This window comes from Hippoglossus hippoglossus, chromosome 5 (assembly GCF_009819705.1).
Source record: "Hippoglossus hippoglossus isolate fHipHip1 chromosome 5, fHipHip1.pri, whole genome shotgun sequence".
Taxonomy (NCBI): Eukaryota; Metazoa; Chordata; class Actinopteri; order Pleuronectiformes; family Pleuronectidae; genus Hippoglossus; species Hippoglossus hippoglossus.
The window spans coordinates 18,715,996-18,731,414 of NC_047155.1; the positions used below are offsets into that span (position 1 = coordinate 18,715,996).

Sequence of the window (15,419 nt, forward strand, 5' to 3'; positions counted from 1 at the left end):
GATATGGAGCCAAACATTTTATTCAGTTTAATTAAAACTGTTTAGTGATGGAAGAAACTAAGGCTGAGCGATAAAACAATATCAATAATTATATCAATATATTTTTCATCAATGGCAATATATATATATATATTGTCATTATCATAAAGAAGAGTTTAAAACCACAACCTCCACCCATGTGCAAAAATCAGGGTTTAAACTTAAAAGCAATAATAATGTGACATTTATCACGATAATAATCAATATCGACTGATATGATTTTTTTATTTTTATTTTGATAATATCATTTGAAAGTATTTTTGGCCACATTGCACAGCCCTAGAAGAAAAGATGCTGCGTGTGCAAAAACAACACTAATCTATAGCCTATACAAATGATGTATAGAATAAAATTTGGCAGAAATATACTTTAAATAAACAAAAATTTACAACCAAACTCTTATGGTCGTGTAGTCGTGTTAAAAATAAAATAATATAATACAATGCTAATTAAGTATTTCCATACTGCAGTATTGCAAGTTTTACATAGGCTGCTTCCACCATTGCAACAACTGTGATGTAAATTATCAAAAGAAAGAATGACTGGCAGCAGAGCAGAGAACAGAGATTATACACAGGAAACAAGACTGGACCATCAAATTGGTAAATATATATATATATATCAATTTATGAGGTGTGTGGGGGGGGGGGGGGGGGGGGTGAAAAGGTGTAATTATTAATAATAAGTGTACTTTGGTGACTAGTTCGCAGGTTGCTTCAAACACAGCAGGGAACACTGATAAAACTGTCACTCGGACTTGAGTTGTTAGTGTAATATTGCTAATATTTTAAGTTATTGTAATTAAGAGTCATGTATTGCCCCCCTGGTTCCAGTGCAGCTGATGGAACACTCGTGTTAATGAGCCTTGTTAGCAGAGACGACGAGTTAGCCTCCGAACTGTTTTGTCTGAGGAGTAAAGGGAAGAATAAAGACGGTGGCGGAGTGTTTTTTACACACTGACAATCACAGAACCTTGTAAAAAGCAGAAACTCTTCCCTGTGGTCTCTCCTCTCGCTGGTTGGGTCTTTTTCCTCTTTCTTATTTCGCTCGAACGCAACCAGCAGAGGGCGGAGGGACGACTTCCGCTTCCCTCGAGGCCGACCAATGAGCTTCCAGGACACTGGAGGGGTGGGCGGGACCTGACCAAACGGGAACATGGCGGCGTCCTTAGATGATGATTTGGAGTTAAACAACCAGGATTACTACTCTCTGCTCAACGTCAGGAAAGAGGTGCGTTTCTATCTTTGTTTCACAACGATCCGCGACGACGATGGTGATTTCCCGGGGCCGTGACGGTCGGTTAGACCTCCAAAGAGAGAGTCGGTGCATCACCGCTGTGTTGAGTAGCGGTCTTCTCCATCAGCACCATGATCCGTGGAGCGGCTGGTGCTGCAGAGTCATGGACCAGCAGGGTGTTAAAACATGCACTGTACACGATGCACGCGTGTATAATGTTTGCACGGATACCATGTGTGCACCTCCGCAGGGCACGATGGGGGGGTGATTATGAGGCCTGAGCAGGACCTACACTTGTTCATCTGGATAACGTTGGGTAGCATGGGGACTGAGGCAGCCTGACAGGAAGACATTCACCGGTGGCTGTTTCTCAGCTTCTCCTGAATTGGCTGATTTAATGTAGCAGTGTCCCACCGGCACTCTGGAGGGGTTTCTGAAAGGATCAGTCAACTGAATGCAAATCAGTCTGCAACAATTCTGACAATCAAAAAGTGTATGATTAAGTGAACGAATGAACTATAGGTTGCAACCTCTCAAGCCTTGTGAAGACATCCTGCATTAGGTATATGATTTAATTGGTCTGGACTGGTGTTTAGACAAAACCAAGCTATTTAACGACCTTTTACAAACCAGGGAATTAGTCAGTTATTCACCAAAGCACACGGTGGATTAATCGGTAATGACAGTAATTGCTAGCTGCAGTCCTCAAGGAGTGAAACCTGTCCTCTCTCTAATTACAGGCTACGTTGGAGGAGCTGAAGGCGTCGTATCGGAGGCTGTGTATGCTCTACCACCCTGACAAACATCGAGACCCGGAGCTGAAGAGACAAGCCGAGCAGCTTTTCAACCAGGTGCACCAGGCGTATGAAGGTAAATGGGATTTAAACCGTTTAATTCTTAATTGCCATTCAACTTGGGGGAAAAAATGATTACAGCTGAAATTAAAACTGTGTTTCCTCGGGAAAGAAAACCGATTTAACGTCAGAAAAAACAAAGCAGCGACCTCTGCATAAACTAAACGGTGACCTCTCTCTTTCCCCTCAGTGCTGACTGACGCTCACTCCAGAGCCATCTATGACATCTTTGGCAGTAAGGGGCTGGAGGTGGAAGGATGGGAGGTGTGTGTCGTCTTTTTATCTCACGTTTGAGTGGTTTCGCCCCAAACATTACACATTAAGTGTAAATATATTTGCAATATCTAATGATGATGATGCTGTGTAGGTGGTGGAGAGGAAGAGAACTCCAGCAGAAATACGAGAGGAGTACGAGAGGCTGCAGAGAGAAAGAGAGGAGCGGAGACTGCAGCAAAGAACCAACCCAAAGGTTCTTTCAGTCACATCTGCATCACATCCCTTTGCCACAGTCACTACTTTCACTGTATTTATCGTGTGGGCCTCTACTTGTATGGGAAGTGGGATTCCTTCTGTGAGGCGACAGTGCTAACCACTTAGTTTGTGGATCGTTTCTACATTTACTTTATCATGCACCCTATATTCTACCTTTTTTCATAATTCATTCTTTCAATCCCTTACCTTCACGCATTTTTTTTTTCAGGGCACCATCAGCGTTGGTGTGGATGCAACAGACCTGTTTGACCGCTACGATGAGGACTTTGAAGAGTTGCCAGGAGGAGGCTTTCCTCATATCGAAATTAACAAGATGCACATTTCTCAGTCCATAGAGGTATGACCGAACACACTCACACAGCATTTACCTCCGGCAAGACTTCTTATCTGGGTCAGGATCACTGGAGTATTCTCTGTTTTATCAGACATCTCTTCTTTCTCTCTCCAGGCTCCTCTGACCAACACTGACACAGCAGTGCTGTCTGGTTCACTCTCTACACACAATGGGAATGGAGGGGGCAACATCAACATGACTGTGCGAAGGGTTACTTCAGCCAAGGGCTGGGGAGAGGTACACACATACGCACACATGCATGCAATATATAAAGCACAAATATGTCCTCCAACCTGAAGAGGCCTTTTAAAGCATGAATGTCAAAATGGGACAAAACCGATTTGGTTAGTGATGTAGGTACATTCAGTCCTCCCTATATGTACATATGTCTCTGCAGGTGGAGTTCGGTGCTGGAGACATACTTGGGCCTCTCATCGGGTTAAAGGTGTTTCGCAATGTCACTGCACGGTGGTAAGGTCCAGCTGTTTGACATGTGGAACAATAGCACTTACTGTATGAACAGAAGAACCAGATTCTCCCTCTCTTTAATTTAGTCTCGTATTAATCTCTTTGTCTTTTCTCTGTCCAGTTTCTTGACAGCCCAGTGTGGGTTGCAGTTCTCTCCTCGAGGCCTGCGACCGAGCTGCTCTCTGATGACAGCACGCCACCTGGACCAGAACACCATGGGCTACCTTCAGTGGCGCTGGGGGCCCAATAGCGCCATGACCACCAGCCTGGTCCGAGACACAAAGAGCAGCCACTTCACTTTAGCTCTGCAGGTGCACACAAATACATTCACCAATACTGCCACTGTCTGTCATTAGGATGAATACATCACAGTATGGTAACTGAACATTTCTGTACTTAACCTTGTTTTCTTCTTTAACACTATGAATGCTTTTTGTGGTCTCCCCACCCCACCCTCTTATAGCTGGGTGTGCCTCACTCCTACCTGATGATGAGCTACCAGTACAAGTTCCAGGATGAAGACCAGACCAAAGTCAAAGGCTCTGTCAAGTAGGTCTGACATAATAATTCTTCTCTCTTTAAAAGGATCAGGATTATGAGCAAATATGCTGATTTATGATTTCCACATCAGGGCAGTTTGAAGGCAAACTGAACACCAGCAGAAAAACTTGTTTTTGCTGACCTCTAGTAGAAGTGCAGCTCACCCTGGCATCCCTGCTGGGTGTGGTCAGATGTGCACCTCTTTGCTTTTCTACCTGGTTTCAATTTTGTTCTTTTTTTAGAATTGTGAAAGTTTAAAAAAAATAATATTTAGTCATTTTCAGGAATATTTTTGTTTTCGTATCCCGTTGAAATAAAAAAAACAAGTTTTGTGATCATGACTGAAGAAAACAAGATAACTTCGTTTTCATGGCCTTGTACATCAAATATCCTTTATAAACCATTTAATAACGTGACTTGAAAATCATAACTTAATTGACTTGAGTGCTTTCCATAGACGGGGGAAATAGAAGACCATGACAGGACATAGGCAGCATTAAAATAGCAGCAGTAAGCAGTTACACCATCCATCCATTATCTATACAGCTTATCCTTTAAGGGTCATGGGGGCGAACAATCTGCCTGTGTTTGGACTGTGGGAGGAAGCTGGAAAAAACCCACACAGACACGAGGAGAACATGCAAACTCCACACAGAAACCTGGGATTCAAGCCGGGGAACCTTCCTGCTGTGATGGGACAGTGCTAACCACTGTGCTACTGCAACTACACCCCATAGGAGAAAAATATATTAAAAAAAGGATCCTTACTATAAAAATAATCAAACAATCAAGTCAATTTACAAGAAAAGAAAGAAAACATGCACGTGGCTAAAACTGCCGTTAGACACAAAAGCTATATTTGATCGCTGAGCATTTCAATCCAGTTCAATTGGCTGTTTACTCTGTCTCATTCCGCGCATGTTATTGCCTTCAATAGCTCAGCTCCATGTCTCTGTTCACTCCTGGCTCCCTCTCTCTCCAGGACAGGCTGGTTTGGCACCGTGGTGGAATATGGAGCAGAGAGGAAGATCAGCAGACACAGTGTCCTGTCAGCCACTGTCAGCGTCGGCGTCCCGCAGGGAGTCACGCTCAAGATCAAGTACTCGCCATCCCAAAACATTACCTCACTCCACTGCTCGTCCCTGTCTGATCTGTGATTATCTAATTCACGTGCATGTTTGTGCTGGTGTTTACATGCAGGTTGGCGCGTGCCAGTCAAACCTACCTGTTTCCGGTCCACCTGACGGATCAGCTGCTGCCCAGTGCCGTCTTCTACGCCACCGTGGGACCCCTTCTGGTTTACTTGGCCATCCACAGACTGGTTATCATCCCGTATACACATGCACAGAAAGAACAGTCAGTACAGCTCCTCAGTCAGCATCCCTCTTTGTCAGAGCAGATAATCAATTTGACCTAAATAAACATTCTTCACGATTCAGAGGGAATTTAATACATTTCCTTACTAATAATCAAGTTTACGGTTACCTGTCTTTTAATGTAATTTGTGTTAGTATAATAAAGAGTTAAATCTTGAAACTTTGTTCTTAAGCTGAAGGCAACTCTATCCCCCCTGACTTGGGCAGACGTGCATCTTTTCAGCCGTGGGTGTCGTTAGTACTAGAGAGGGTTTTGCTCGTCTCTGATGAATCCTAGCGGGCGATTGTTGATGTCTGTCTGTGTGCTTCACAGAGATCTGGAGCTGCAGAGGAAGAGCTCCGCCACAGACATCGCCAAGAAGAAGCAGGAGGCAGAGTCTGCTGTGAGCACTCACACACTCAACATGCAAACACACACGTATTCATTGTGTGTGTGTCTGTGTGTGTGTAGGGGATCATTGTTTCTGGGCTCAGCTCTCCTCATCTTGTCTGAAAACCTCTCTCTCCTCCCTTATCCTATTCCTATTTCACTCTCCTCCTCCTCCTCCTCCTCTTACTCCCTCGGCTCCTCTGTAGGTTCTGCTGATGCAGGAGTCTGTGAGGAGAGTCATAGAAGCAGAAGAATCCAAGATGGGTGAGGGAAGACGCACACACACACACACACACACACACACACACACACACACACACACACACACACACACACACACATTTACTCCCAGACATTACACCAGGGTGCGAAACTGAGAATCTTTTTAATTTGCAGCCAGACAGAACTTGGTAAAAATCCAAATGTGGAATGCATACACATTTCTCATGGTTGCTGTCAACAGCATAATACACTAGCTCCAGGATTCTGTTTAGCTAAGTCTGACTTCCATCATCTCCTGCTACGCAGCCAGACGGTGATGATGTAGCCCATCTCCACTCTGAAGTGTTACCTTGTTATGCTTGTACACCAGAGTGCACTCTCCAATAAATCAAAACTGTGACGTCAGCGTACTAATGGATTTCATGTTATATTAATGTAGAGAGAGCGGATCATTATTTGGACAGCTGCTCTATGGGATGTGTTCAGGTACCTTATAGACAATGATGCAAATTGCTCCATATTATTTATATCAAGCAAACGTAGTACATACGTAGTTACCTCCGCCAAGGTTGTTTTCACCCCTGTCCATTTGCTTGTTGGATTGTAATCAGGATTACACAAAAACTACTGGGGGGATTCCAATGAAACTTGGTGTAAGGATGTGGTATGGGTCAGGGAAGAAACCATACAATTTTGGTGCAGATTTTTTTCTTTAACATAGCAAGATTGGTTGTTTTATTTGACATTTTCACAGATTTCTCAGGGAATAATTCCTGGATCTTGATGAAAAAAGTTAGTCACATTTAGGGTACTGTTATCTATGAGTGTGCGAGGGGACTGTTGGGTCTTGGCGGAGGTATGTTCTCTACTGAATGTCATTCTAGTTTTTGCATGTGTTTGCACAGCTATAGGAGGAATTTACACATATAAATATTCAGATTTCTTTAAATTATTCCTGCATTTCTGTTTGAATAATATCATACATTTACAAACATTACACATCGTTTGTCACGGTCTAGGCTTGATCATCCTGAATGCCTGGTATGGAAAGTTTGTGTCAGACACCAGCCAGAAGCAGGAGAAAGCCAAGGTGATCGACGTCACTTTGCCCTTGCAGTGTCTGGTCAAAGACTCCAAACTCATCCTCACAGAGGCCTCTAAGGTGAGTGTGTGTATATTCACCTGTCAGTGTATGCAACTGTGCATGAGTAAATCTACCTGTATGCATACGAGTGGTTTCTCTGTGTGCAGGTGGGGTTGCCGGGCTTCTATGACCCTTGTGTAGGAGAGGAGAAGAGTCTTAAATTGCTGTACCAGTTCAGAGGTGTGATGCACCAAGTCATCTCTGCAGACGCCGAGCCTCTACGGATACCCAAGCAATGTTAGTGTGCAGCCACTTTACCTTATTACCACTATTATTATTATGTCGCTGCGCGCTAATTACAAAATGGCTAAAGCCTGTATGCTTTATTGCTGTATTGTTGTTTTTGTCTTTTCAGCTCACAGAATTGAAGCTGAGTCGTAGGAGCTCAACGCTGTTGAGGCACCAGAGGGCAAACGCTGATAAAACAGACTTTGTGTGAACAGACGAACCCATGAACGGAGGGAACACATGAAAAATACCTCGGTTTCTCTCCTCCAGTCCTCTTCTATCATAGTATTAGTGAATCTGTTTATGGACTTCCTCCATTCCTCCCCTTCCTTGGGACCAGGAGTCAGCACAGAGTTTCTACGAGGTCTCACCAGTTGAGTCTCTGGTCGACCACACCTGTCAGAGCTGCTCACCTATCTGCCTGCTGCTGGAGATCTGAGATTGGCCCTCAACATAGTTTAACATGTACACAGAGGGACCTGTGGTCACTGCGGATGTGGTGACTGTCCCCTTTCGACGGTGAGCTAAATGTGCACAGATGCATTTATTAATGTTTCTTGATATTTGTCATGACAGGTATAGACATATAAGCTGTGCTGTAATTTTACCCCTTATCATTGTCGTCTTTGTCCTGTATGTTTTAACACCCTGGTAGTTTTAAGCCTAATAATGTTATAACTAACCAGTCATGCAAATGTTTAGAGTAACACTATGCAGGATCAGGTCTTCATGTCTGTGGACCCGGGGTCGGCCATGTAACTCCACGTTTTTGTTTTTGTTAACTTGTTGAAAATGTCTCCTGCTAATTTATTTTGCCTTTCATCGACATGTCTGCATCTGATTAGGACGCCAGTCAGCAGACACAAACTGGTGCTCGAAACTTGTATCTGGTTGGGTTTGGATTTGGAAATATAGGGAGGGAAAGTGTTGATGATGATCCAACCTATAGACCGTACAAAGGTGGACGATGCATCTCCACTTCCTCCAACTATCCAGAAATGAAGCTAAAATGCCCGGATACGAACGCTGCCATCTTGCACATTTGAAACCAGAGTCTGTGCAGTAGCAATCCATAGAAGGAGCCACGGTATCGAGTTCCCCTCATCACTGTCAATCATTACATTTCACCCTGATTTTATAGCATCAAATAGCTAATTATAACCAATCTTACCAGAAGAAATGACATGCATCGATGTGATAAGAACTATCTAAAATGACAGAAACCAGCTTTGAGAAAAATGTATTTAATGTGTACTTTTACTTTGGTCCGTGTCCCATCCAGTAACATGGGGCAGGGGGGATTTATGACCTGTACTGCTCTGGCTTTACTTTTGGCGAGCAGTCATGTCGTCCATCTTCGTAAACGATCCATGATCCAACAAAGGAGAGACAGGCTTGAATTCTTTACACAGATTTTATTTTCTTACATCTCAGACTACACTGCAGTTCAAAGACACAAAATCCACATGGGTTTGATTTGTGTGTGTTTATTGATTATGTCCGTGCAGTTGCAGCCAAAACTTGCAAAACTTTTTTTTTAATCTTTACTATAATTTGTTGTTATGGAGTGAAGGCTATAGTTTGTGCATCACTGGTGTGTATCTGGCAGACAGCCAGTGATAACAGTAACTATGGATTTAAAATGTATTTTTCAAATGGGGATATAAATGAAGGATCTTTTTTGTTGTTGGGATGCGACCACTAGAGGGTGTAGATCAACACTGTCTTTGCTGCTGAAGAGGTCACTGACAGACAATAACTTGTGACTGGAGCAGATCTGAGCCACAGAAATCATTTTACTGTAGATGTTTTACTGAGTATATGTGAACTTGGGGTTGCAAAACAGGAATGTGCATCATTTCTGTCCCATATCTTTTAATTTGATATTACCCTTTGATTTTTTTAATCTATATTCTGAGTTGAATTCATCTGAAATGCAGTGCCACTTCTTATACATACATCTATTATGTAATGTATTAGATGCTTAAGTGATAATCTAACCCTCTTGTAACCCACCCTTGGTCGCTATTTTTTGAGTGAGGTGAAGCTGACATGAAATCTTGTATCCTATAATGCACTTTCTTTTGAGATGTAGGTGTTGTAGCACAGATGTCCCAAAGTTTATTGCCTATACGAATCTGTATTTGTGTCAGTAGTTAAAATGGTTTTAACTGGAGGTGGATTGGCACTGTAACTGCAAAGGGAAGAGTGAGAGTTAGTCGTTCCTCATTTTATCTGGGAGCGCTGTAATGAACCATGATCCCTGTACACTCGACTGTATGATAGAAACTATACAAGTATTTTACTGAAAACAATATTTTGCACAAAATGTACAGTATTTAAAGCAAAACTGTGTCTACTTGGGAAGTTGTGCTGAATCTTTTAATAGCTCTTCATCGAACTCTATTGTGCAGCAGTGATTGGTCCTTTTCTGTCTCCTGATAGATTCTGATTTTGCCATTAGTGGCAAATTAATGGGACGTCTGTCTATATAGTGATAGTTGTCTTAACTTTAAGTCGCAGTTACAGCAGCCATTTTGCACTGAATGTTTCTAGTTGTCTCCTTTTGAATTTTGAGTTTGCTGTCAAGTATTTTTACAGGTCGGCTCTGCTCTAGTGCCACCATGAGGCCGGCAGAAAGACTGCACCCTGCTGTTGCTTCCCAACCCATCATCCAAACTAACCCCCGTTATGTAAATGTGCTGAATGGTTGAGGAGCCTGTATTCTCTGTCCTGTAAAGAAAACAGTAAACGTGAAGGGGGAAAAAAACATGTGTGGTGTTTGATTTTAACAGCGTCATAGAAGAATATGCACTAACAGAAGGTTAAAATGGTAACTCTTTATTTACAATAGTTTACAATAGTTTCACAGAAACAGTTTGCACCACAGTACAGACAACGCTTTCTCAATAAGAGGATAGGACAACCCAGGATCAGAATAAACGAGCTGTTTCACAATGAGCATTGTTGACGTTATTAATCCGCAGACTAACGTTAGGAACTTGTTGTGCCTGAAGGCATCTTCAGGTTCTCCTCAAGACATGAATGTCCTGAGAAACAGCAAATGATTTCAGGTCTTGAAATGCCTTTAAAAAATAAAAACACACATCAGGACCTGGGTGTTTGCTGGGTAGGAACCAGTTAACCTACATTTGTAAATACCAGCAGACAGATGAAAAGTCTTGTTCTTACAAACCAAACATTCGTCGTGTGTGTTAGTCGTTCCCTGGTCAAGTCATTGATTCTGCATTGTAAAACCCATCCCGGACTAATATCCAAGGTTGTGAGTCTAAAATCTGTTACTCTACAGTATGGCTTTTGTATAATCAGTAACATGTAGCCTACACAGACAGGCCCAACAGCAGATGGCACATGAATATCAAAGCTTAAAATCTTTCCTCCAGATTACAGCAAGTTTTATGGGAAAAATGTGTCCTAAACTTGCTGCATATGGAAGTAACTAAATACTGCTGTGAAAATCTTAGCAAGAGGTGGTAAGAGACTGAGGTCTGTTCTTCTGATCTGACCCTTCAGAGACAAACATAACAAACTGACCCTGCCCACAGTACTATGCTGATATCCAATTCTCAATCTTACAAAAGACCTAAAACCATAGGGCTTAGTTGAGACAAGTCATAGCAGCACTTGCAACACCCTCGCAGTGTTAACCATTCAAACAAACACACTCCCATGCATAATGTCAACTGGACACTTGAGAGAATCTCTAACACCACTATTCCAGTTACGATAACTTTTTCTGTGTTGATACTCTTATAGGACGGCCACAGGGGGTTCCCTTCTATAAATATATTTGTCTCTGAGTTCAGCATGAAACATTTGAAAACTGAGGAAACGTTAAATAACTGTTTGTGAACAACACAACTCTCTAACCCTGTCCTGAAATGCAGCAAAATCATATTGACCACATACAACAGAAGACACCTTTACTGAGAGCTGTCCCGTTATCTGAATCTTGTGGATTATCTGGGTCTTTTCAAACTGTAAAATATCAAATTACTTTTATAGGAAAGAACTTCTGATGACATAAGAACCCCATTTGAACAGCGTGAAAAAGCTCCACTTGTAGTCAAGCAACATCTTGATTCCGAGGCTGGAAGACAGCTTGTGAAGTAAAAGGAACAAGCGTTTAGTTCAGTTGTAGGGGCTTAAAGCTTCTGTGATATTTTTTGCACAGTGTCATAAATAACAAAACAGAACAACAGACAGATGAAGCAGATGCAGACTCCAGTCTCTTATCATACATCTTTGTTCTATTAGTTTATACCTCAGCTTAACACTATAGCACCATCTGAAGCAATTAACACAAGGCTTAACTTATTTTCTGTTTATAAACGGTTAATTATGTAACGTTTTTAGAGGCATCTTAGAGAAATAAAATCCATTTTCATCAGAAAGACATACCTGTCCCTGTGACAGAAAGGTCAGATGGATTTTAAACTAAGAAAAAAAGTGAGAAAAAGTGCAAACAGTCTTTCCCACAGATCCCAGCATGCACCATAGTGGGTGGCAGTTGTGAGGGTTTTCTCTCTATATGGCAGTTCAAATTTTTCCAGTGTTCACGAGACACCAAGTCCCAACAGTAGCGGTTTGCTGCTATGCTAATATCATCTACAGACAAACATCTATTCAGTGATTGCCTTACGCAGAGTCTGTAGGGAAGCAGAAACAAACCTCGGTAAATCTAAAATAGCACTCCAACTGTATTCAAATGGAATAAGGATTTGGGATAGGTCCACCAAAAGTGTATATAGAAAATGTGGGTTCATGGCTGACCATGAGGGACAGAGACTGAAGGGTCCAACACCTGATACTGAGGAGGGGTCAGTCCAACAGGTGGAGAGTATCAGGAGAGGAAGTGGTAAGAGTTCATGGTTCAGATTGAGGTCAATCTAGCTGGTGCTTGCGCGGGCCCATGCGGGAGCGGTGGGAGCGGCGGGCATCTGGGACTCCATGTGTCTCTTGGCAGCTATGGCAGACATATGTCTCTGGCACGTGGCTCTTGCGGATCTTGGCGCAAGAAAGGTGGATCCAGGTGTTGCACTTGTTACACTCGATCATGGCCCGACCCGCAAAAGGCTTCATGCAGAAACATGTGACCAGGTCCCACGAGTCGTCATCTGAAGAGACAAGAGAGAATCCACTGAGTCAAGTTTGTCCACATTGTCAAACTTATGCCAATTCAATATACAGAACAAAACAAGGTCTCACCTGAATCTACCATGATGTCCTCATCTTCTCCTGACCCATCTTCGTCTCTGAACACCACCTGTTTCCCCTGTCGGAACACCGTTCTGCTTCCTGAAAAGCCCTCCACCTTCTGTACCTTCACCACTCCTTCCTCGATGTCTCGACCGCCCCAGTTACTGTGCTCCTCTTTGGGCTCCTCCTTGCAGGTGGACGGGCTAGGCAGATGCTGGGGGTGGAGGGGAATACTGATATCATCTTCAGGCTCTTCTTTGATCATTCGGCCACCAAAGGACACAGGGAACTGCATCTCTGGTACTGGCGAGATCTCCTGCTGAGTCTCATCGACCTCGCCGACCTGATGCTCCCTCTCCTTTCTCCTCTTCTTCTTCAGCTTGTCAGATTTCCTGCGGTCGTCTGGGTGGAGGGTGGTGATTGTTTGCTGCAGAAGAGAAAATAAAGTGTCACTTATATCAAAAGGGGTGAGAGTGAACAAGTAAAAAGGTGTGATGTGACATTGATTCAACTAACATCTCTCTTGATGTGACTGGACAGTGTGGCTCCTGACTGTGGACGTTTCCTGCTCCTGTCCTGCGGGACCTTTGGAGGGCGCTGTGGGCATGAGGTCGGGGGTCCTGAGGTCCAGCCATCACTGTCAGCTGTGCTGCCTGTACTGTTGGGGGGGCTGGAACTACTACGCAGTGGAGAGTCCTGTAGCAATAAATGGACAATTGGCAGTCAGCGAGTGAAAAATCCCATCAGGAGATAAAGCTAATGTTAACATGACAATTCTTTACAAACATTCAACAATAAGACGATAATTATCAATCAGTAAATTGCCACTGAACTAAGCATTAGCCTTATATTGTAGCAACACTGTCTCAGTTTGTGTTTAGGTGAGTCAGTCCAGCAAGCTCCTGTCTCTGGACTAATCAGGAAAGTGCATGGTAAGGCAGCCGGTGAAGGCAGAACAGTAACAAAGTCTGTCAGGAATGTTATTTTTAATTTAATACAGGAACTTGTGTGTACTGTTGTGGAGCAGTTTAATAAAACAGTGCCTCTTGCTTATTTGTCACAATGTTACAATCTATTTAGCAGTTTGCCAAATGCAGCTAGATTGCCGGTGCAGCTTCAGACTATAAAGATTTGACTATATTTAATTATTATGTAAATTGCTTTGTTTTAACTGAAAGGTTAACCATGGAGTCTCTACATATCTACTTAACTATTTTAAATTCATCCATATATTATCTCAAATCAATTGAATCTTTGTTAATATATCGTCTTCATTCATTCACCACAAACCTCTTGATTTAATTGAAACATAGTGTAAGACTTATAAAATGCAGTCATCTATTTACTGCCGTCCTTTCATTTGATTTTGTTTTTTGTAGATGTTTCTATACATTATGTAACTCTGAGAAACATGCTCAGAGTTACAGCTTCGCAACAACAAAACAGGTGGTTATGTGACGATGCATGTAAAGGAACGATCGGCTTCGTTTACTTACCTCTTGGGGGTATGGGATGTAGCCGGCATAGGCCAAGACAAAAGTGCAAAACTTGTTAAAATCCTCCACTGTCCTCCTCCGTCTGAATGGCGGACTGAAACCCTGAAACACAGTCAGGTCGTTGAGACACAGGCTGTATCACACCAACACATCTCGACATGGCGTCAACACTAGGAGCTGATCGCCGCAGTCACTGATACCGAGTGCTGATTCGGGACGAAGCACAACGACAACCAGCTGATTAACACGGGATGAAGTTTGATTATCTACTGGGACATTTCTTTCTGGACTCGCCTGTGAACCTCCTTTACCAACCCCCACTGATTAGCACGTTTAAAACGACAGCTAACATTAGCTCGCTCGGCTAGCAAACACAGCAGATAAGAAACTAATGCCAAGGGGCGAGCTGCAGGCTAGCGTCGTTGGAGTTTTACCCGACGAACAAAACTATGAAGGTATAAATGACTTCGCATTAAAGACAACCAAGGAGTCTAACAAGCTTCAGTGTTGCTCAAGTGTTAGCTGACAATACACGCATGTAGCGTCGTTAGCCAACCTTAATGTTAGCATGCTCCGCAGTGATGAAGAAGTGTTTTCTTTTCGAAGAAGCCTCGAGCTAACGCTAGTTCGCTAACGTGACATCAAAGTTACTAACAAAGTATCTTCTAAATAACCGTTAACCACTCATTCACATTCAACAAATTATTAGGTTATAAATATGAAAGTTAGCTTCGCGTTTATAACTTCGGCAGCAGAAGCTACATTATGTAAACAGTAAGCTAACGCTAGGCAGCGGCTACTACACCGTGTGGTGACAGACCTCACGGTGGGGGGGGGGGGGGGGGGGTTTGACGGCTGCTAACATCGTTAGCCGTGGCTGCAAACTACTCAGCATGAAACAGTTACATTGAAACACTTACCTCCGACTGAAATGCGTGAGGTGTCGACGGGTCGATGTCATCCATCTTTACCGAACACCCGACCACCTGGCGTTTCGATACCGTGACAGTCTACAGCGGTGGGCTGCTCGATGCCACCATAGACACCGAGTACACCGAGCTAACACCGAACGCTGAAGCTAACGTTAACGGTACCGATGCTAAACTCGAAGCAACAGCGCTCACTCAGTTTGCCACCAGCGAGAACATGGCTTGGACCAGCAGCCACTGATCCAGCGTCAGCAAGTCGGGTCAAAGTTGTAAAAAAAAACGTGTCTCCCGTGGACGATTCTACTGCGTGTCCATCGACCTCCTGCCCGGTACAGTCTCCGTTTCACCCAGTGAACTGACGGCAATCGCCGCTGCTGCTGGGGGGAGCGGTTCACTTCAGCTGTCACTCCTCTCTTCTTCTTCTCCTCTGTGTACATGGCAGCGAGTGGACGAAAAAGACGCATTACCGCC

At 43.3% G+C, this 15,419-nt stretch overlaps 2 protein-coding genes across 3 annotated transcripts; one reads left to right on the plus strand and one right to left on the minus strand.

Annotated features, from left to right (window-relative positions):
- Positions 1 to 1,045: 1,045 nt before the first annotated feature.
- LOC117761560 (dnaJ homolog subfamily C member 11-like) lies at positions 1,046 to 9,141 on the plus strand. 2 transcript variants are annotated; one of them, XM_034585573.1, is made up of 16 exons: positions 1,060 to 1,269; positions 2,016 to 2,145; positions 2,320 to 2,393; positions 2,497 to 2,598; positions 2,830 to 2,958; positions 3,070 to 3,192; positions 3,353 to 3,426; positions 3,545 to 3,734; positions 3,887 to 3,972; positions 4,946 to 5,062; positions 5,164 to 5,319; positions 5,653 to 5,722; positions 5,916 to 5,973; positions 6,951 to 7,093; positions 7,183 to 7,312; positions 7,431 to 9,141. In XM_034585573.1, the coding sequence occupies exons 1-16, from the start codon at positions 1,195 to 1,197 to the stop codon at positions 7,454 to 7,456; spliced, it is 1,683 nt and encodes a 560-aa protein (XP_034441464.1). In that variant the 5' UTR covers positions 1,060 to 1,194; the 3' UTR covers positions 7,457 to 9,141. The 2 variants fall into 2 exon arrangements, with proteins under 2 accessions (XP_034441465.1, XP_034441464.1); XM_034585574.1 differs by lacking the exons at positions 6,951 to 7,093; positions 7,183 to 7,312; positions 7,431 to 9,141 and adding an exon at positions 6,024 to 6,613 and having other exon boundaries at positions 1,046 to 1,269; positions 5,916 to 5,975.
- Positions 9,142 to 10,128: 987 nt separating this feature from the next.
- phf13 (PHD finger protein 13) lies at positions 10,129 to 15,419 on the minus strand. Its single transcript, XM_034585576.1, has 5 exons — positions 14,940 to 15,419; positions 14,020 to 14,121; positions 13,040 to 13,219; positions 12,533 to 12,950; positions 10,129 to 12,441 (listed from the first exon to the last, which is right to left on the minus strand). Exons 1-5 carry the CDS (start codon positions 14,982 to 14,984, stop codon positions 12,209 to 12,211), a joined length of 978 nt encoding a protein of 325 aa, XP_034441467.1. The 5' UTR covers positions 14,985 to 15,419; the 3' UTR covers positions 10,129 to 12,208.